At 49.9% G+C, this 23,073-nt stretch overlaps 1 protein-coding gene and 1 pseudogene across 1 annotated transcript; both read left to right on the forward strand.

Annotated features, from left to right (window-relative positions):
* The first annotated feature begins 5,301 nt into the window (after nt 1–5,301).
* LOC118572650 (claudin-13-like) lies at nt 5,302–5,901 on the forward strand. Its single transcript, XM_036172377.1, has one exon. It carries the CDS (start codon nt 5,302–5,304, stop codon nt 5,899–5,901), a length of 600 nt encoding a protein of 199 aa, XP_036028270.1.
* A 5,187-nt stretch (nt 5,902–11,088) lies between these two features.
* LOC118572651 lies at nt 11,089–14,435 on the forward strand (annotated as a pseudogene).
* The last annotated feature ends 8,638 nt before the right edge of the window (nt 14,436–23,073 follow it).

The raw sequence follows: 23,073 nt of genomic DNA on the forward strand, positions 1-23,073 counted from the left end.
GGGCTACAGGAAAGGGCCCTCCTCTGCTGTTCATCAGGAGTGGGGGTTGTCCTCACTCCTAGTTATTAGAATAAAGAGACAGAGGGACCTCTAGGATGAGTCTAATCTCTCCCAGCTCCAGGGGGACCTGTCTCTATGGGCTGCTCCACTCTAGCTTAGCAAAGGGCCATTTTATTATTATACAGTTCACACCTTTAGCAAGTCAATTCCTACACCAAAAGATTTCATTTAAGCCACCTAAAGGGACAATGCCAAATGGAAATTCTCAGGAAAGGAATTCCCAGGTGTCCTGGGCTGTTCCTAATCTAAGTGTACATAGGCTTTGATCCCCTAGGAAACTCTCAGATAAGACTTCAAATGGAAGGCACAGGAGTCAGGAGGCAGCAATCTCAAAGGACAGATCTAAGGTAGGTGCTAACACTCAGGAGTCAAATCAGCTGTAGCTCTGGGGAATTCTCCCAACACTCCTCAGACAATAATAACGCATAAGGTGGCCCAGTCTCCCTGTATTTTGGATTTGTTCATCTGTAGACAGTGCAGACCACCTTGTGACTTATTCTGTCACGGTTTCCCTCCGACTGAAGCATGTTTGACCTGATGGAAGAAGGAGAATCTGGAAACTCCAAGTCTCGGGTGCCCTCCTCGGCCTCAGGGAACTACTGCTGGGGATACAAAGGGAGAGAAAACTCCTCCATGGACCTGGCTGCAAACTGGCCCAGGGGACCTCCTGGATGCAGCTGTCATGAGTCAGCACAATGTTGAGGTGCATTTCCTGTGGATGCAGCTGATGAGTCACCCATGAACATGGGACCCAATAAAGTCACTGGTTCCCTGAGCAGGACTGGGATGGGGTCATTTCAGGGTCTTTAATGAGCATCTGTATTGGGGTGACTGGAATCAGAATGAAGATTAACACTGGGGTGTTAGTGCCAGAGCTACTGGCTGTTGGGGGATGGGCAAGAAGGGATTGAGCCAGTCGGGTGCCAGCCTGGCCCCCTCTGACACCCTTCCTAAGAGCTCCCCTCTGAATTAACTTGATAGTCTGTGGCCCTGGCACATCTGCCTCTTGCTTGCAGGAGATAAGCCTGGGTACTGGTAACCACCTTTCCCTGACGGGCAGTCACTGTGGTACTATGGTAACATGGAAGTCAGGCCATGGAGGAGTACAGCCTAGCTGAGTTCATTGAGATGGAATGTATGCATGTTTGGTGTGAGTGTGTGTGTGTGTGTGTGTGTGTGTGTGTGTGTGTGTGTGAGAGAGAGAGAGAGAGAGAGAGGGACCAAGGACCATGTCAGGTGTCCCTGTCGATAAAATCTCCCACTGTTTCCTGACATAGGGTTTCCCTAATACCCACCTGTTAGGCCTGCTTAGCCATCCAATAAATAAGCAGTGTTTCCCCAAGCCCTGTGCTTCAGTCCAGTCCAAGCTTCCCTCAGTGGACTGTATCCAGGAACACATAAGCCTGACAACCCCTTTCCTCCATCACAGCAGTAGAAACTCTAAGACACTCTGTTTATGTCTATCTCAGTGTTGCCTGGCATTGTACACTTTTGTCCCTGGGGCACATTTGGTGTGGGAAGTGTACAGCAGGCTGTGGGGAAACCCTGAATTATGAGGGCAGCATCCACATTTGGAATCTGTCCTAGTTAATGCGTGTGAGGAGAGTGTGGGGATACCTTCAGCTTCCACTGGAAATGAATGAATGTTGCCTGGCAAGTCCCTCAAGGAGAGGACATGCTCAGGTCCAGTGTAGAAAACAGAATGGTCAATGTGGTCTGGGGGTCAGTGATGCCATCAGGGACCTAGCCATGTCACTGTTCTTCTCTGTCACCTTCTGCTCCTAAGCCTTGGTGCCCAGTCTGTCAACACATCATCCTGGACACTGCTCTACAGAACAAAGGGAGAGCTCTGGGCTTGGTGTAGTGTACACCTGCGAATCATCATTGTGTGGTTGAAGGCAGGAGGATCATGAGTTCAAAGCTGACCTGTGCCATGTCACAAGAGTGTGCATTATAAACAGAAGGTGGGAAAAGGGAGGACAGAGAACATGGCAGTGTGAATCTAGTCTGCCTGCCCATCACCTTCTCCTTTAACCCACTGGCCGGAGAATGGTCACTGGTCTAGGTCTGGGTATTTGATGGCTGAGAGCTAGCAAGGGAAGCTGGGGACAAAGCAGGTTGTTATTGTCACCCTGTCCCCACGTGGACCCATCAATTAGGAGTGTGCTATGGGATGGTCTTTTTGTACTCTGTGAATGTTTGGTGATACTATTTTTTTTTTTAATAAAGAAGCTGTTTGGCAACACAGGATAAGAGTCAATTTATAAATCCAAGCAAAGATACGGGAAGAAAAATGTGAAGTAAGGGAGAAGCTGAGGACTGCCAGAGAGTGGGGTGAAGCAAGGTGTAAAGGAAAACAGGTAATGCCACAAGTCACATGGTGATACAAAGATGAATGGAAATGGGTTAATTTAGGATGAAAGAGCTAGCTAGTAAGTAGCCTGGGCCATAACCCAAGCACTTTGTAACTAATGTGAGCCTCTGTGTGTTTATTTGGGAATGGCTGCGGGACACAGGAACAGTCCTGGTTACAGGAGTCGATGTGCACTTTCTTTCTAAATTATAATTCCACATTATATCTAGGTATATACAATGTCCTCCATTCAATATGTGTTTATGTGTGCACCCATATAGAGAGAAGAAAGGACATTCTTTCAATGATATGGACTCTTTTGCTCCAGATTCAGGGCTTCAGGGGACTATTCTGGGTTCAGAATACAGAGATCCAGGGCTGGAGTAGAGCTTGGAGGTCCTGTGATCAATCTGAGAACCCTGGGAAATATGCAGCATATTCGAGCATGTGATGGTAAATCTAGTGAAAAGAGGAAAAGACAGGTGGAGCCACAGGGCTTCCTGGCTAGGAGGTCTGACACATTTGATGAGCCCTGGTCCAATGAGGGCTTGTCTTAAAGGATGTAGATGGCATCCTAGCATGATGCCAGAGGTAGTCTTCAGGTCTCCACATGCATACCTCATCTAGGCATGCACCCACAGGACAGTACAAAGACACACATACACACACAGACACAGACAAGGACACACACACGTATAGATACACAGACACACACATTTTACATAACACAGTACAGGCAGGTTCTGAGGCCACACGATCTGAAGCCCCACCCTGCGCCCCACCCCTGTCATAGCCTCACACACCCTCAGTCTATATCACCAGATGCCTCTGTCAACTGCTGTCCTCACACTGCTGGCCCGGACATCTGCTTCTACAGAGGTAATTGTTGGTGTAGACTGAGTCTCTGCCTGCTTTTTTGTCTGTCTGTGTCCAGGGAAAGGCTTTCTCTGGACATTTGCTATGTCCATCATCAGCCCTTGGGATCTTGGAGCTCAGCCTAGATCCCTACTGTCTCCCTTTCCTAACTGCAGTGACTCTGGGCCATGGCTCTCATGGCTATCAAGGTCAGCCTCTCTGTGGCCAGACTAGGCAGGCCTGTGGCCCTTTGGAGCTCTGTGCTCCCCATATGAAGGGTGACAATATTTCCTGAATGTGAGACAGGGCTAGAATCCTAGGCTAGGTGGGGTCTATGGCAAATGTACCAGGTAAACAGACTGTGCAGCATGCAGTATAAGGACCATGGTTACCGGGTCACATCAGCTCAGGGCCCACAGGTGTCTCAGGTCCTCATGGTCATCTGTATAATAGAATGGTTTTGCTCCTGTGTATGTTTTAAGTTGTGTGCCATCACGGCTGTCTAATGACAGAAATGATATCATGATTGTCAGGAGGGTGGGTGTCTTGATCCTGGTGCTGGCCTATAGCCAATGGTCCCCATGTCCTGGAGAACACACGACTTCCTCTATGGCCACTCCAATGCACTTTTGGGCTCCATGCAGAAAGCAGAGTAGGGTGTCTTGCTCTACTCAGATGGGCCAGCTCCAAGCTGCCAATGCTTGGAGGAGCTCTGCACTTGTGGAAGGCCCCATCTGAGAATGAATTGCTCAGTCCCAGAAACAGCGCTGGCTTCCTCCACCCGGCAGGAGAGCTGAAGGTGGGTTGTCTACATGTTGTCTCTATCCTTGAACTCAGCTCAGACTATGTTCTAGTGTGACTGAGTGTTCTTTCTTTCTTTCTCTCTTACTCCCTCCCTCTTTACCTCCCTCTCTCTTTTCTGCCCGCACCACCTTTTCTGAGAATGCTACTCTGTCCTAGCTGGCCCCTAACTCAATCTGTATACAAGCTGGCCTGGACTTCACAGACATTGAAAAGCCTCTGCTTTCCAAGTGCTGGGATTAAAGGTGTTTGCACCACTATCCAGACAGTTTGCCTTCTCTGGCTCTCATAAAACACCAACACAAAACAATCTGGACAAAGAAAGGGCCTATTTGTCCTCCAGGATGCAGTCCATCATGGCGAGGAAGTCATGGGGCAGGAGCATGAGGCAGGCGGTCACATCACATCCACTGTCAGGAAGCAGAGAAGCCACACTGGGGCTCAGTCACTTTCTTACTTTCCGTTCAGCTGGGGCCCCAACCATAGAATGGTGCTGCCCACTGGGTGAGGATTCTCACCTCAGTATCCCAGTCTAGGAAGTCTCTCAGTTATTCCCAGAGGTTTGTTTCCATGGTGATTCTACATCCTGATAAGTTGACAAGATGGAACCTCACTTCAGATATAACAGTTCATGGCAACACAGGAGGTCTGTCTTTGGTATGGAGCTGGCCAATGTCCCTTTTCTGTATTGTGTCCTCAGATACCCTCAAACTCAGTACCCTAGGATGGCGTAGGAATTAGGAATGTTGTCACCTGACTTCCCAGGACCCTGGCCAGCTACTCTAGCCTAATTGGTGAACTGGAGGCCATTGAGGGACCTCATCTCAAAAGTGGTGGATACCGTTCCTGAAGATGACAACAGAGATTGTCCTCTGGTGTTCACACTCTTGTGCTCACATGTGCACAAGAGAAACATGTCCCCACACACATGAATATGCACACACACATTGAAAAGAGTGCAAAGATCTGATCACGAGGCCTGTGCACTGAACCTCCTCCCTCTGCCAAATCCCATGTCAGCTTAACCTGTTTCACCAGGACGCTGTGTCAACTGCTGAGGTTCCTCCTGTTGGTTAAGTGTCTGACTCTCTAGTGACCCTCATTTCTGTTAATTGTTCCCAGGTCAGCTCACTATGGATATGTTGAAACTCCATCCTCAGCCCTTGGAATCCTGCAGCTGAGAGCCAGATCCCCTCTGTGTTCTGTGTGCTGCGTTCAGCAGAGTATGAGCCATGGCTCCCCCAGTATTGGAAACATTCAGCTTCTCTCTGGTCAAGCTGGGCTGCTTAGTGGCCATTACCAGCTGCAGCCTGCCCTTGTGGCGTGGGATGAAATTTTCTGAGGAGACCAGCCTTTGGGAGGGCCTGTGGAATTTGTGTGAGGCTGACAGACACCAGGGACTGAAGTGCATGCGGTACAATTCACGCCTGGAACTGCCACAGGACCTGCAGGTGTCTCAAGTTCTGATGGTCATCTGCATCATCATCACCTGGCTGGGTTTGCTGCTGTACAACATCGGGAATAAACGGATGTCACGTGGGTCAAATACGAATAATGAAGAACAGATCAAGATGGCAGCAAGTGGCTTGTTCCTGGGGGCTGGTCTGCTGCTGGTGGTGCCTCTGTTCTTGGTTACACACAGTGTGATCCCTGGCATGGCCAACTCTCAAATGGTTGCCCCAGGGAAACCAGAGATGGGAGCCTCACTCTACCTGGGCTGGCTCAGCTCCCTGCTGCTTCTGCTGGGAGGAGGCCTGCTGTGGTGCCAGGAAACAAGTAACCATGACCAGCCCAGTCCCAGTGAGGGATGGATCCTACAATATCCAGCCTAGCCATTCAGTGGACTCAACAATTACCAGACTAGTCTTTCTGAGGACTCCTGGGAAAAGCTATTGTTAGACATCCCATAGGCATAAGGTGGCCCAATCTCTCTGTGTTTTGGGTTTGTTCATCTGTAGACAGCTCAGACCACCTTGTGACTTATTCTGTAGCAGTTTCCCTCTGACTGAAACACCTTTGGCCTGATGGAAGAAGGAGAACCAGGAAGCTCCAAGCCTTGGCTGCCCTCCTCGGCCTCAGGGAACTACTGCTGGGGATACAAAGGGAGAGAAAACTCCTCCATGGACCTGGCTGCAAACTGGCCCAGGGGACCTCCTGGATGCAGCTGTCATGAGTCAGCACAATGTTGAGGTGCATTTCCTGTGGATGCAGCTGATGAGTCACCCATGAGCATGGGACCCCAATAAAGTCACTGGTTCCCTGAGCTGGACTGGGATGGGGTCATTTAAACTTTGCAGTGACCATTAGTATCAGGGTGACTGAAAACAGACTGAAGGTTAACCCTAGGATGTTAGTGCCAGAGCTCCTGGCTGTGGGGGGATGGGTGAGCAGGGATTGCCGCATGCTGCCACCTGCCTAGCACCCTCTAAAACCCTCCCTAAAGTCTTCTTGTCACAGAGCTCCCCATGAAATTACTGATAGTCTGTGGTCCTGGCAGGTCTGCCACCTGCTTGCAGAAGATAAGCCTGGATACTGGTAACCACGTTCCCCTAGTGGGAGGTCACTGTGGTACTATGGTAACATGTAAGTCAGCCCATGGGGAAGTACAGCCTGGCTGAGTTCATTGAGATGGAGTGTGTGTGTGTGTGTGTGTGTGTGTATGTGTGTGTGTGTGACCAAGGACCATGTCTGGTGTCCTGTCAATCAAATCTCCCACTGTTTCCTGAGACAGGGTGTCTTTAGCACCCATCAGTTAGCCCTGCTTGGCTGGTCAAGAAGCTGCAGGCTCCTGTTGTGTGTTTCTCTCCAGAGCATGGATGACAGGTGTGTGCCCCACACCAGTGTTTCACAGGGGTGCTGCATCTGAACTCAGGTCCTCATGCTGTAACAATTGTTTCATCTGCCATTCCCTCAGATGGACACTGACCTGGAATTACACATGTCCCCTCACATGGACCCTGACCTGGAATTACACTTATTCCCACAGGCTTTGGCCCAGTCTCCCGCCCCTCCTCCTCATACTTTTTCTGTCTAAATCATACTTTTCTGTCAAAGTGCTGCCTCAGGTGAGGGCTAGGGCTGCCCAGCACAGCTGTGGCTTTCCTCAGAGGCTCCCAGCTGAGTGTGTTTTGGAGCAGGGGATGGCTGTGTGTGGAAAGGCGGGGCTGGGTGTTCCACATGTGACTCAGTGACTCCCGTGAACTCGGGGCTCTTTGCTTCTCTTCCCATTGCTGGCACAATATGTCACCTAGACGGGACTTCACGGGGGAAGAAAGGGTCCATTTTGACTCACAATTGAAGATACAACCGAGAAAGCATGGGAACAGTCAGGAAGCAGAGGGAGATGGATGCTGGTGTTCAGCTCACCTTCTCCTTTGATTTTTCAGTGCATGTGTGGGGAGGGTCACCCTGTATTGGTAGAATCCTGATCCCATGGAGCAGAGTGGGTGGGGCGGGCCCTATCCTGGAGGCTGAGTGTGGAATTCATGAGCCCTGGGTTGTGCAGATAAGTGGATATTTGAGAAATTGGGGAAGGGCAGGGTTGGGGTATTCCAGGGACGTGGAAGGGTTTCTAGGCCTGCGCAAAGCTCCCAGGTGACAATGGTGGAGAATTCTCAGTCGGGGATTCCTGCCTTCCGGGGCTCCCGTGAACGGAGCCTTTTCAGTGGGAGCCACAATGAGCCATCCCGATGTGGAGTGCTAGAGCTTTGAGTGGCGTTGGGGAACTTCCCTTTATCATATTTTTTCTCTCTTTCTCTCTTCATACTGGAGAAATCCTACAGAATCCCGAGCTGTCCTGGAAGGGGTGACCATCCTGGGGCTGTAATGACTGGTATCTCCTGTTACATTTAGTTTTAGTTCTTAAGACAGGATCATATACTCAGGCTGGCCTTGAACTGGTCATCTCTGGGGATGCATTTGACCTCTCATTCCCCTGCCTCCACCTCCAGAGTAATAAGGCACAGATGTATGCTCCTTGTCTGGTATGTGGGGGTCTGGGGATGGACTCCGGGGCTTTGTGCATGTTAAGTCAGCATCTCCCATTGAGTGACATCCCCTCCCTCTCCAGGGGCCTCTCCCATGACTGAGTCATGAGCTCAGGAGGGAGGCCAGGCTGGGATAGATGGAGGAGTGGAGCATGAGTGTACCCATTATGTCAGGAGCCAGTGGCCTGTACTGAGTGATAGAAAAGGCCAAGGAGGGCTCAGCACGTAGGTGAGCATGCCTGTGATGCTGGGTAGGTCCAGAAGGCCAGCACCTGGAGTCCTGGAGAAGCCACAGATTGTCAGCAAGGAGCCAAAGGATGCTTGACAGTCACAGTGGGAGGCTAAAGGCCTCCATGTTGGAGAGGGGCCATCAAGAGAACAGAGAGCAGCCGGGCGGTGGTGGCACTCGCCTTTAATCCCAGCACTCGGGAAACAGAGGCAGGCGGATCTCTGTGAGTTCGAGGCCAGCCTGGACTACCAAGTGAGTTCCAGGAAAAAGACACAAAGCTACACAGAGAAACCCTGTCTCGAAAAACAAAACAAAAGAGAGAGAGAGAGAGAGAGAGAGAGAGAGAGAGAGAGAGAGAGAGAGAACAGAGAGCTAAGCTAAGCATGGACCCAGGGTGTCTGTGCACCCCCTAATGTGGGTGATACCACGGGGACCTCTGATGGAGGATAAAACTAGAATACACACTGACCGGAATCAGACCCTAAAAATCTCATGCATGACACTCTGGGAAGATGGCTTCCCATTTGACAGACCCTGGGCCAGTCCAAGATCAGCTTGAATACACAGCTGAATTGCTATAATATATTCTTGCAGCCCAAAAGATCAACTCATCATGGTTGAACAACTTCTCCATCTAAAAAAGAGAAAAGTGCCAGGCACATGTTTGATCCCAGCACTCGAGAGGTAGAGGCAGGAGGATCTCTGTGAGTTTGAGGCCAGCCTGGGCTACAGAGTGAGTTCCAGGATGGCCAGGGCTGCCCAGAGAAGCCCAGTCTTGAGAAACAAAACAAAACAAGAAGGGAAAAGTTCTGGGCCTGGTGGTATATACTTGTGTGTCCAGCACTGGGGAGGTGGAGGCAGGAGGATTGTGAGTTCAAGGTTGTATCATTCACACCCCTTTTCTAAAAGGTCAGGGAAAGTTAAGAAGGACAGAAAACCCTGCAGGGAGACTCTTGTCCTATCTGGGAACCTCTGTGCTGGACCTTCAGGTTCATTCTATTGGCCTGAGGGGGGTGCCATGGCCAACCACGCCTGGCCAGTTCCTGGGAGTCGGCCAAGAGAGGAAGCTATTGTCAGACTCTGCTGTTTGTACTGCCTGGTACTCTGCTGAGACCATTAGACATTTCTTCTAAATTGTGTTTAAAGTTAATTTATTAGTAATCTGCATGTGTATATATGATGTTTCTATGTGACCGTGTGTGTCCATGTAGAGAGAAAAAAGGTTTATGGTTTTTTGTTTGTTTGTTTTGGTTTTAGTTTTGTTTGGTTTTGTTTTGTTTGGTTTGGTTTGGTTTTTGAGACAGGGTTTCTCCATGTAGTTTTGGTGCCTGACCTGGATCTCATTCTGAAGCCCAGGCTGGCCTCGAACTCACAGAGATCCGCCTGCCTCTGCCTCCCGAGTACTGGGATTAAATGTGTGAGCCACCACCACATGGCAAGGCGTTTCTTAATATTAGATGGAAACTCTTGGTCATGATTGAGGCTTTAAGGTGACTTCACTGGGTCTAGGCTCAGAATTCCATAGATAAAGGGTTGAGGGTGTAGCTTGGAGTACCTGAGTTCAATTCTCAGAACCCACATAAAAATGTTGGATATGGTGGTGTTTGCTGATAAACCCAGTGCAGTGAGGTGGAGACGTGAGGTGCTTCTAGGCTCACCAGCCAGCTAGCTAGCTGCCTAACTGGTGCCCCATGTGTGGTGGTATTGTGTTTCCCAAAATATTGTGCACCCTAATAAATTTATCTGGGGTCAGAGAGCAGACAGCCACTAGATACAGAGCCAAAAATGGTGGCTAGAAAATGAGTCAGAGCAAGCCATAGCAGAAGCTGGGCAGTGGTGGTGCATGCCTTTAATCTCAGCACTTGGAAGGCAGAGCTAGGCACATCTCTGTGTATTCAAGGATACAGGCAGCATGGAGACATACGCCTTTAATCCCAGAAAGCAAGCCTTTAATCCCAGGGAGTGGGGGCAGAAAGAGAAAGATTATATAAGGTGTGAAGACCAGAAACTAGAAACATTTGGCTGGTTAAGCTTTTAGGCTTTGGAGCAGCACAGTTCAGTTGAGATTCATTCTGGATGAGGACTCAGAGGCTTCCAGGAAACAGGATCAGCTGAGGAACTAGCAAGGTGAGGTAGCTGTGGCGTGTTCTGCTTCTCTGATCTTCCAGCATTCACCCCAATAACTGGCTCAGGTTTGTTCTTATTAATAAGACCTGTTAAGATTCCTGTTACACTCATGAGATCCCCAACATGCAAATGCTCACACATAATATGCATGCACACAGGAACATGAACATATGTTTACAAGCATGTACATTAAAAAAGAAAGAAAGAAAGAGAGAGAGAGAGAGGGAGGGAGGGAGGGAGGGAGGGAGGGAGGGAGGAAGGAAGGAAGGAAGGAAGGAAGGAAGAAAGAAAGAAAGAAAGAAAGAAAGAAAGAAAGAAAGAAAGAAAGAAAGAAAGAAAAAGAAATACAGGGATCTGGTCAGGGCAGGTGCCAGAGGTGAAGATCTTCCCTCTGCTCCACCCTCTGTCCGAGCCTCACAGAAGCTCTATCTGTTTCACCAGATAGATCTCCGTGTCAACGGCTGTGGTCACACTTGCTAGCTTGGGACATCTGACTCTACTGAGATAGACGTTGGTGGCAGTGCCATCCCTTACTTGCTCTGTGTCACTCTGCCTCACAGGGAGAGGCTTGCTTTAGACACTTTAAAAGTCCATCCTCAGCTCTTGGAACCCTGCATCTCTAGAGGCGGGCCCCCCCTGACTCTCTTCCTGGTCCGGCCACCAGCAGACTCTGAACCATGGTCCGCATAGAACAAGAGGCGATCAGCTTCTCCTTGGCTATGCTGGGCTGGCTGTGTGCCATTGTGAGCCGTATCCTCCTCTTTTGGAAGGTGACATTTCCCAATGATGAGATGAACCCAGATGCCAGCATTTGTGAGGGCCTGTGGCACATGTGCCAGGTGGAGAAAAGCAACCAGATATAGTGCACCTTGTATGGCATCCGGCTGGCAGTGACTCAGGACCTCAGTGTGGCTTGAGTCTCCATGGTCATCTGCATCATTGGAACCTGGCTAGGTTTGCTGCTGTGCATGATTGGGGATGAATGCTCAGGTGTGTGAAGAGCAGGGACATTGAACTCAAGATCATGAGGGCAGTCAGTGTGATATTCCTTGGTGTTAGCTTTCTGGTGCTGATATCCCTGTCCTGGGTGTCATACAACGTCAGCCATGGCTTCTCCAACCCACTGCTGGGTTCCACGAAGAAAACAGAGATGGGTGTCTCACTCTGCTTGGGCCTGGGCCAGCCCACTGCTGCTGTTACTGGGAGGTACTCTGCTGTGTTTTGACTGCCCATCACGCCATGACCTCTCCAGACTCACCGTGTACTGTGCTGGCAGCCATCAGGAGCTAATGGCAACGCATCGGGTAAGTCTCTCTCCACCTTTTGAGCTGTTTATTTTTAGACTCACCTCAGACCATCTTACGACCCTATTCTGTAGGGGTTTCATTCCAAAAGTGAGCAGGAGGCCCAGTGAACTTGCAAGACTCAAGACCCCCTTCCCAGGTTCTAGAATCAGTGAACTAGGGTCAGAAAAAGATACTTCAATGGGGCTGCCCACAAGCTATGAGGGGACTCCAGGGACGCAGCTGGATGGGTTGTCACCATGCTGAGGGGGGATTCTTGGCGATGAAGCTGCCTGAGTCACCTATGAACCTATAAGAGACCCCAATAAAGGTCTTTGCCCCCCCCCCCCCCGAAGCTGGACTTGGATGAAGGTTGTTTCTTTGGTCTCAATTTGGACTGACTGGAAACAGACCAAATGGGAAACAGCAGACCCCAGAATGGTGATACCAGGGCTTTCTGGCTGTTGGGGGATGGGCGAGAAGAGACTGAGCCAGCCTGGTGCCATCCTGGCCCACTGTGACACTTTCCTAAGGGTCCTGTCACCAGGCTCAACTCTGAAACTACCGAGAGCCTGCGACCCTGGCACCTCTCCCGCTCCCTTGCAGAAGATAAGCTCGGCTATTGATAACCACCTGCTCCTGGCTGGCAAGTTACTAGGTTACTGTCCCACAGGAGACTCCGGCCTGGCTCCATACATCCTGTGCGTGTTCCACATGTATGTGTGTTCGTCCCCATGTGTGAAGGAGAGAAGATATGTGTGGAGGACATATGTGGATGTCAGATGTTTTTGTCCGTCACTTTTCTGCCTGCTCTTTGAGAGAGTCACTCACTGAACCTTGAACTCATGGAATCTTCTAGACTTGACGTCCCTCCTTCAAACTCTAGGGATCCCCTTGTCTGTGTTTCCCCAGTGCTAGGATTACAGGTGTGTGCCTCCACACGCTTTCTTTGACGTGGGTGTTGGGCTCGGAACTCAGGTCCTCATGATCACATGGCCATACATTTCAGCCATTGAGTCCCTCAGATGGGCTTTGGCCCCAGTGCCCCCCCACCCCCATTCCTCATAAAACTGCTGGCTGAAGGGCTGGTCCCAGCAGGACTGAGCAGCATCCTTTCTTCAGAGGTTCTGAGCTGTGTGGTGAGGAAGGAGGGCTGTGTGTGGAAGGGTAGGGGTGGGTGTTCCTCCTGTGGCATGGTGTCCTGTGAACCCATGTGTCTGTGTCATCTTCTCGCGGCTGTGATAAGAACAACTCAAGGAAGGGAAGGTTTACCGTGGCTCACAGTTCAAGAGTCCACAGCCCATCACGGTGGGGAAGGCACGGCAGCGGGAGTGTGAGGCAGCTGGTCCCATGGCATCCACAGTCAGGAAGCAGAGTGTAGCTGTGTGGTCGCTACACAAGTGTGTGGGTTCACGTGGGTTCGTGGAATGGAGACACAGAGGCATCTTAAGAATGAATCTAGGGGTTGGGGATTTAGTTCAGCGGTAGAGCACTTGCCTAGCAAGCGCAAGGCCCTGGGTTCGGTCCTCAGCTCCAGAAAAAAAAAAAAAAAAAAAAAAGAATGAATCTAGCCTTTCATGGCTGCAGGGGTTCCAGCCTCGAAGGACTGAAACATTCTTCCCTTCACCTAGAGCATATTTATTTACTCTTTTTTTTTTTTTTTTTTTTTACAGTTTAGATAGTTAATTTCTGTACCTTCAAAGCAACCCAGAAGGAGCTCCCTGAGACCAAATGCTAGGTGCAAATTACTTGAATTAACAGGTAGCTCGGTTTTCCGGGTTTCCTGGGCCAAGTTTTGCATAGGCCTTTGATCCTGGGGGACTCTCAGATCCTTGACTCTCAGGCAAGATTCACATAGGGCAGTAAGAGAAACAAAGGTGTGGTTGAACAAAGGAAGGATCAGGGCTAGGGGCTGCTCTCTGGAGCCAAGCCCGGAGCTCAGCAGGAACGCACTCCAGGAGAGAGAGAAAGGGACCCTGGTGCTCAGTTCCCTTTCTCCTTTTCATTCAGTCTGAGGCCTCAGAACCTGAACCGGTGCCTCCCGCAGTTAGGGACGGCCTTCTCACGTGGGTTAACCATAGAGAACTCTTTCTCAGAGGTGCTGGGAGTTTTCTCTCCATGGCGATTCCAAATCCCCGCAGGTTGATGAGATGAACCCTCACCTGGGCACGTTACTGCAGGGGACCTGGCTGTCTCTGAGGGCACTCAGCAACAGCACTTCGTGGATCAACCCTGTGTTGGGTGGAGATAGGCAGAGATGGAGATCCTTTATGTATTTTGGCATCAGATTCCCATAGAGGTGAGAGGGGTGAACTTCCCCATTTTACAGCCAGCAGGGGTGAAGGAGAGAGCCCCCAAGTATCTCAAGGCAGTGACAAAAAAGACAGTTCCTGTAATCCCCCCCCCTCCAGAAACATGTCCAGACTTACCCCAAGCATGTCCAAAGATGAAAAAAAAAAACAAACAAAAAACTAGAACCCCAGCCAATCAAAAATGTGCTAACATAACTGCTGTCTGCTTAACCAGTTATGTTTGAGATGACCTAGCTGTTCCTGGAGTTCCCCTAGCTTCACTTAAAAGGAGCCTATGAGCGCCTCTCATGGCCGCCATTTTGTACAAATGGTTGCCCCCACAATGCTGGTTGTTTCTGCAGAGTAAACACTCTTTGTTTTTGCAGACAATTCGAGTCTGGGGTCTTCTTCAGCGTTTCTCAGACCTTCACAGCGGCCAATAACACATGATGGACCTAGGATAAATGAGATCTAGGACTGCCTCTCCAGCACCTTGGGCAGCAAGTCTAGCCTAGTTGGTTAGCACAGGTCCAGTGAGAGACCCAGACTCAAAAGAGGTAGACAGCATTCCTGAGGATCCCACTGCTGATATTCCCCTGGTCTCCACATGCATATGGACACAAATATGAACTTGCACATATTTACATGCACACATGTGTGTACATGAACATGCACACACACACACATGCACACACACACACACACACACACACACACACATGCACACACATTTAAAAAGAAGAAATATATGGATCTGATATAGGCCAGGGACTGAAGCTCCTCCCTCTGTCCCCTCCTTGGCCAGAGCCTCACAGACACTGAATTGGTTTCACCAGATCCATGTGCCGACTGCTGTGGTCACACTTGCCGGCTTGGCTATCAGACTTGGCAGATACACTCATTGTTGTTGGTGGAATCTCAGAGCCATCTTGACCTCACAGGGAAGGCTTCCTCGGTACCTGCTCTTAGAGTCCTGCAGCTCAGAGATCGATCCCCCCCCCATCCCCCCTGGGTTTCCCTGTCCTGCCTCGCTATTGGCCGTTCATCTCTATTAGACCATCAGGTGTTTTAGACAGGCACAGTAACACAGCTTCACAGAGTTCAACAAATGCAACAGGAACAAAAGTAACACCGGGCTGGAGAGATGGTTCAGAGGTTAAAAGCACTGACTGCTTGCTCTTCCAGAGGTCCTGAGTTCAATTCCCAGCAACCACATGGTGGCTTACAACCATCTGTAATGAGATCTGGTGTCCTCTTCTGTATACATAATAAACAAATAAATCTTTAAAAAAACAAAAGTAACACACCTTAAAGTAATATTCCTCAACAATGGGGCCTTACTCTACCTGGGCTGGACCAGTTCAGCGCCCCTGTGTCTTGGGAAGGGCCCTGTTCTGCAGCAAATGTCCACCTTGCAGTAGCCTCTCTGATCCTGTTGAGGACTCTGTGGACAGCTGTGCCCCAGACAGCAAGGCATGAGGTGGGCTGCTGTGCTGGCTGGTCTTATGTCAACTTAACACACAAACTAGAGTTTTCTGAAAGGAGGGAACCTCAACTGAGAAAATGCCTCCATAAGATCTAGCTGTAAGGTATTTTCTTAATTAGTGATTGACGTGGGTGGTGCCATCCCTGGGCTGGTGGTCCTGGGTTCTATAAGACGGTAGGCTGAGCAAGCCACGGGGAGCAAGCCAGTAAGCAGCACCCCTCCATGGCCTCTGCATCAGCTCCTGCCTCTGGGATTCTGCCCTGTTTGAGTTCCTGTCCTGACTTCCTTGATGATGAACAGTGATGTGGATGTGTAAGCTGAATAAACCCTTTATTCCCGGAGTCGTTTCGTTGCAACAATAGAAACCCTGATTTAAGACAAGTTACTTTCTACCTTTTGAGATTGCTTATCCTTAGGCTGAGCTCACACCCACTAATGAGCCTGTTCTGTAGCTGTTCCCTTAGGGCAGAAACATCCTGGGGGGGGGGGACTTGGTAAACTTAGGAGACTCAAGAGGCCCCACCCCAGGTTCTAGAAGTGGTAAATTATTGTGGATGTGGAGGTAGGGAGGGAGGAGACCCTGGGGATACAAGTTCTCTCGGGTCGTCCACCATGTGATGCAGCTGCCTGAGGCACAGATGACTTGATAACTGTCCCCAAAAGTGTGTTTCTTCAAGTTGGACTCAGATTGAATCATTCCACTGTTTTCTATTTGGAATGATTAGGACGAAAAGGAACTAATGGATGCTAATGCCAGTACCAACGGCAATTGGGGGATGGGCCAGTTGGGACAGAACCAGGCTGGTGCCATCTTGGCCCACTCACACACCTGCCTAAGGCTTCTCTGGCACAAATGAATAGATCCTAAAAAGACACTTTAGCTATCAGAGTATTAAAACAACAAGCCCCAAGGGACTGGAATAGTCCCAGGAGTCTCATGCTGGGAGAAGAAAAGTCTGGGCCCCCAGCGTGGGGGCCAGTGAGATGGCTTAGCAGGTAAAGGTGCTTGCCACCAAGCCTCATGACCTGAGTTCAAACCCCAGGAGAGAAATGACTCTTTTGGGTTATGTTCCGGCCGTACATGCGTCCTGTAGCATGAGTACGCCCAGGCCCCATAAATGAAGAAGTATAACTTAAAAAATAAACTTGATTGTGAAATTCCTTTTTAAAATGTTTATAGTTCGTTTATTTTATTTTATTTTATTTTTTTTTTTTTTTTGAGACAGGGTTTTTCTGTGTAGTTTTGGTGCCTGTCCTGGATCTTGCTCGGTAGACCTGGCTGGTCTCGAACTCACAGAGATCCGCCTGGCTCTGCCTCCCAAGTGCTGGGACTAAAGGGCACCACCACCGCCCAGCCCCAGTTCATTTATTTTTACGTGTGTAGTGTGCAGGCCATAGGAATCAGTTGTCTCCTTCCACCAAGTGTGCCCTGGGGATTGAACTCAGGACATCAGGGTTGGTGGCAGGCTCCCCTGGCTCACTGAGCCATCTTACCAGCCAAAAGTGTGGCAAAGGCTGGCTTAGAATTTGTGATCTTCCTGCTTCTGCCTCTTTATCATATTCTGCCTGCTCACCGCACCATGCCTGGTTCAAAATTCTTTCTGCAGTACAGTCAAGGATCTGGCTACCTGAATAGAGATCCCCAGAAGATTAACGGAACTCGCCTGGCTGCTGCTGGCCACAGTGTGGAGCCATGCCTCTGCACCGCCCTCACTAGACACTGGACACACAGGTTTGTTCTTAGCCCAGGTGCAGGTCCCCAGGTCTGTGGCTCCAGGCTGTGTGTAGACCTCTTTCAAACCCTGTTTTAGGGTTTCTAGTGATGTAATCAAACACCATGACCAAAAAACAAAAAAGACAAAAGAGTTTAAGTTTACATCTCGTAATCCGTCATCAGGAAGTCAGGGCAGGAACTCAAGGCAGGAACCTAGAGGCAGGAGTTAATGCAGAGGCCATGGAGAAATGTTTGCTTATTGTTTGCTCTCCACAGCTTGCTGGGTCTGCTTTCCTATAGTTCTCAGGACGACCACTCCAGGGATGGCATCAATCACGAAAGTGTCCCCACAGGCTGATCTAGCATGAGCATTTTCTTAATTGAGGTTCTCTCTTCCCAAATGACTCTAGCTTGTTCAAATGGACCTCAAACTGGCCAGCGTGAACTCTGAGTGAACTGTATGTTGAACAGTCTGATTTCGGGGTCCAGAATCAGTTCTAGAAGAAGCTGGGAGGTAACAGGGTTGAACTGCCATTAACAGGACTGGGCAGTCATTTGGACAGGGCTCTTCCAGAGCAGAATAGGGAGGAGTCAGTGAAGAGAGGGAATCATGGTGCAGAAAGGCGGTGGCATTGTGGGTGTTTCCCTTCCTCTGTGTTGAGTCTTCTCCCACCTGCTTCCTAATCAGTTCCCCCTTGGCTGGGCCCCTCTGTCCCTTTGCTTTCCAGTTCATCTCCTAGGTGATCTCATGTTGCCCAGGCTTGACTCGTTGTGTAGTCAAGGTTGACTTTGAACTTCTGATCCTTCTGTCTCCATCCCTGGAGTGTGTGCAGGGATTACAGGCATGTGCCCCTACATCCAGTTTATATAGGGCTGAGAACCAAACCCAGGGTTTCTTATGTGCTAGACAATATTACTCTACCAACTGAGACAGCCATATTCCCAGCCTTAATTTTAATCTAAGCTATCTATATCCTTCTATCATATATCATTATCTATCTATCTATCTATCTATCTATCTATCTATCTATCATCTATCCATCATCCATCCATCCATCCATCCATCCATCCATCCATCCACCTACCCATCCATCCATCCATCCATCCATCCATCCATCCATCCACCCATCCATCCATCCATCCACCCATCCATCCATGCATCCATGCATCCATGCATCCATCCACCCATCCATCCATGCATCCATCCATCCACCCATCCATCCACCCATCCATCCACCCATCCATCCATGCATCCATCCATCCATCCATCCATCCATCCATTCATCCATCCATCCATCCATTGTAGTCGAAAAATTTCCTATATCCCGCCCGGTCCTGCAGCCACTTGGACTCAAACAAACACATAGATGCTTACTATTAATTACAAATTGTTTGGCCTATGGCTCAAGCTTCTTGCTAGCTAGCTCGTATAACTTAAAATTAACCCATTTCTAATAATGTGTTGCCATGTGGCCATGGCATTACTGGTCTGCTGGCATCTTGTTGCTCCTTGGGTGGTGGGCTGGCATCTCCTCCCACTCTCTTTTCTCCTGTCACTGTGTCTCTTGGATTTTCACACCTGGCTCCATCCTGCCCTGCCATAAGCCAAGGCAGCTTTATTTGTTAGCCAATGGGAGCAACACATATTCATAGCATACAGAAAGACATCCCACAGCAATCCATCCATCCATCCATCCATCCAATCTTTCTACCTTCCTTCCTTCCTTCCTTCCTTCCTTCCTTCCTTCCTTCCTTCCTTCCTCCCTTCCTTCCTTCTTTTGTGCTGTGGATTAAACTCAGGGCTTGCACATGCTAGGCAAGTTCTCTACCCCGGGGCTGTACCCCACTCCCTTTAATTTGATGGGGAGGCCCAGTGAGATGCCTTAGTGGGTAAAGTATTTGTCATGAAAGCTCAATGGCCGGAGTTTGACCCCAGACCCATATAAAGGTGGAAGGACAAAGTCAACTCCACACAGTCACCCTCTGACCTCTGACCTCTGTGCACACTTCCCCATACCTCATAAACAAATTGTGGTGGTTTGAATGAGCATGGTCCCCACAGGCTACTATGTTTGCATGTGTGGTCTCCAGTTAGTGGAGATGTTTGGGAAGGCTTAGATGTGGTCTTGTTGGAGTAAGTGTGTCATTTGGGATCGGCTTTGAAGTTTCAAAACCCCATGCCAGGCCCAGAACGGCTCTCTGTCTCCTGCCTGTGGATGTGAGCTCTCAGCCACTGCTCCATTGCCAGGCGTGCCTCCTGCTACTCCCTGCCACGATGGTCATAGACCAATTCTCTGAAACAGTAAGCAAGCCCCCAGTGAAAAGTTTTCTGGTATAAGCTGCCTTGATCATGATGTCTCTTCACATAGAACAGGAACTAAGACATTTACCATAATAAATAAAAAGGAAAATAAAGTAGATTTTGACAGGGTCTCCAGGGCAGCTGACTCTGGCCTGGAACTCAATGATCCCCTTGCCTCAGCCTCTCGGGGGCTGGTATTACAGGCATGCACCACCACACTCAGCTAGGTTTTAATATATTTACCATACACACTGCATATCCGGAACCATACACATACTGTTTCATAATGATTTGAGAAAATGTACATGCGTGCTGTCACGCTACTACTAGCTCTCCGGGGCTTTCCTTTTTCACCTAACCTTTTCTGGATCTTTCTGAGTCAGTCCATATAGTTCTCATTTATTTAGCCAACCTCAGGTCATCCCTCAAAGGAGTTTCCAAGTTTATTTATCCATCTCTCTACTGTGGAAAGAACCTTCTGCAGTTCTGCGCTTATTCCTCATGCGAGGATGTTTCTGTAAGGGGTTCTTTTGCCAATGGGGGAATGTGGGGTAAGGTGAGTAGAAACTAGGGCACGTGCATGGTAAGTTGTCTTTTTTGACCCCCCTCACTGGGGATGGGGGGCTCTAGGCAGGTGCTCTCCCACTGAGCCACACCCCAGCCCCTCACTGGGGGATTCTAGGCAGGTGCTCTACCACTGAGCCACACCCCAGCCCCCCACTGGGGGATTCTAGGCAGGTGCTCTACCACTGAGCCACACCCCAGCCCCTCACTGGGGGATTCTAGGCAGGGGCTCTACCACTGAGCCACACCCCAGCCCCTCACTGGGGGATTCTAGGCAGGTGCTCTACCACTGAGCCACACCCCAGCCCCTCACTGGGGGATTCTAGGCAGGTGCTCTACCACTGAGCCACCCATTCAGCTCTTGGTCAGTTTCCAGTTTTAATTTCTCACATGTGTCATGGGCAGCTTTGCATAATTGTTTCCTGTAAGGATCTCTGAGATCCTGCGACAGGCTCTGGGCTTCCCATGAGTTCCTATTTGTCTCATAAAGTCATCGGCACGTGGCGTACAACTTTATTTTGCTAAGAAAGAGGAGATGGTATCTCACTGTGCCTTTGATTCACATTCCAGCCTGATTACTAATGAGATCTGCACATCTTTACACAAACATGATGGTTGTTTTGGTTTCTTTTGTTGTTAATCGATTTGCCCCTGTGTTCTATCAGGTTCTTTTGATTTTTTTTTTTTTTTTTTGAGCAGAGTTAATTTTTAAAAAGTGTTTTTAAGCTCACTCTTTCTTCCTCCCTCTCTCCCCCTCCCTCCTTCCCTCTCTCTCCTTCCATCCTTCTTTCCTTCCGTTCTTCCTTCCTTCCTTCCATCCTCCCTCCCTCCCTCCCTCCCTCCCTTCCTTCCTTCCTTCCTTCCTTCCATCCTCCCTCCCTCCCTCCCTCCTTCCTTCCTCCTTCCTTCCTGTGGCTGTGTATGTACATATGGTGAGGATCTCTCCTGTGGAGGTCAGAGGACAACTTGGGGCAGTAGGTTTCTCTTTTTCCACCATGTGGATCCTGGGACTGGAACTGATGTCATCGGACTTGGTACTAAGCACTTTATCCAAGACCTCTGGTTTTCTTCTCCCCTCCCCTCCCCTCCCCTCCCCTCCCCTCCCCTCCCCTCCCCTCCCCTCCCCTCTCCTCTCCTCTCCTCTCTGTCTCTCTGTCTCTCTCTCCTCCCCTCCCCTCCCCTCCCCTCCCCTCTCCTCCCCTCCCCTCCCCTCCCCTCCCCTCCCCTCCCCTCTCCTCCCCTCCCCTCCCCTCCCCTCCCCTCCCCTCCCCTCCCCTCCCCTCTCCTCCCCTCTCTCTCTCTTCTCTCCAGTGGTGGGAGTGGACCTCAGTCTCTTGCACACGTTAGCCATATGCTCTACCACTTGAACCACTTCCAGCTTTTGGCAATCAGTTCTGCCCTCCTACCATGTGGGTCCCCAGGATCGAACTCGGGTCAACAGACTTGACAGGAAGTCCCTTTACCTGCTGGCCCACTGTTTTCTTCTTCCTTTCTTTTTGAGACAGGATCTCTTCCTCTTTAAAAAAAAAATTTTTTTTTTTTTGAGGCAGGGCTTCTCTAGCTGTCCAGGAATTAGCTCATTATGTAGACCAGGCTGGCTTTGAACCCAGAGATCCACCTGTCTCTTCCTCCCAAGGCATGTGCCCCCACTGCCTGGCTGAGACAGGGTCTCTTTATGCCGCCTTGGCTGTTCTGGAACTAGGCTGTAGCCCAGGCTGGCCTCGACATAATCAGAGATCCACCTGCCACTGCCTCCTCAGCGTTGGGCTTAAAGATATGTTCCACCATACCAGGCTCCGTTATTTCTAATCCTTTCTTTTATTGTTTTCTGAAGTATACAAAAAAGATCAATATGCCATCATGCGCATTTGTATGGAAACTTGCATTTTTTTTTCTTGCTAAAAATGGCTTTATTCAAGTCACATAAGTTTAAAAAAAAAATCAAGTTAAGAAACTTGAAATAACAGGGTTCGAGGCAGAAGAATCAGAAGTTAGCCTCAGATACAGAGAGAGAAGTGGAGGCCAAGCTCGGTGTATTGCCTGTCAAACATGTGCAAGGTCCTGGTTTCAACCCTCCAGTTCTGTACAAATAAAGAGGGGGTGAAATTAAGGGGAGACTGGCCAGGTGGTGGTGGTGCACGCCTTTAATCCCATTACTCAGGAGGCAAAGCCAGGCAGATCTCTGAGTTTGAGGCCAGCCTGTCTACAGAGCGAGATCCAGAATAGCCAGGGCTACATGGAGAAACCCTGTCTGGGGGGGGGGGGGGAAGAAAGGAAGGAAGAAAGAGGAAGGAAGGGAGGGAGGGATGGAAAGAAGGAAGGAAGGAAGAACGGAAGGAAGGAGGGAGAGAGGGAGGGAGGGAGGGAAGGAGGGAGGGAGGGAGGGAGGAAGGAAGGAAGGAAGGAAGGAAGGAAGGAAGGAAAGAAGGAAGGTGGTGTAGTGTGAAGACTGTGAGTCTCATTATCTCTGGGTGGTTCCTCTTCTTGTAACTCAGGCATTGACCGGAAATGCACAAGGAGCGCTCTCAGAAGCCCCAACGAGCCTGTTATTAGAAACCGGCCTCGCAGGTGAAAAATCAGACATTTTCTCACGCTGGGAGCGTCCTGCTCGCCCCGCGGTGTCTTTCGCCCCCACGCGGCAGCGGTGCGGTACTGCGCCCGCGAGGAGTGCTTCTAGGTGTTGCTCTGGAGGATGCAATCATGCTTCTCCAGCGGGGATCCAGAACGGCGCCCCCTGGCGTGGTGCAAGGCAGCATCCACTGGTTCCTGGATGTTCCAGCTGTTCAACCCTGGTCCTCTGTATGGGGAAACTCCAAGACTTCATAGCACCAGAGTGCACAATTCGTTCTCCAGCCGGATATTGATGGGGAGAGAGAAGCGGCAGGGAGGGAGGCTTGGGGGCTGAGGACAGAGGGATCTCTCAGTTGAGGGAGCTAAACTGAGGCTCCTCCCGCGGCTCCTCCCGTTGGCTACCCTCGGGCCCAACCTGGAAGGGAAGGCAAGGCCATAGATTCCATCTCCT

The sequence above is a fragment of the Onychomys torridus genome, chromosome 22 (genome assembly GCF_903995425.1).
Source record: "Onychomys torridus chromosome 22, mOncTor1.1, whole genome shotgun sequence".
NCBI classification, from domain to species: Eukaryota; Metazoa; Chordata; class Mammalia; order Rodentia; family Cricetidae; genus Onychomys; species Onychomys torridus.

Coding starts and splice junctions, on each gene's coding strand:
- LOC118572650 (XM_036172377.1), top strand. CDS start 5,302: ATGGCTCCCCCAGTATTGGAAACATTCAGCTTCTCTCTGGTCAAGCTG.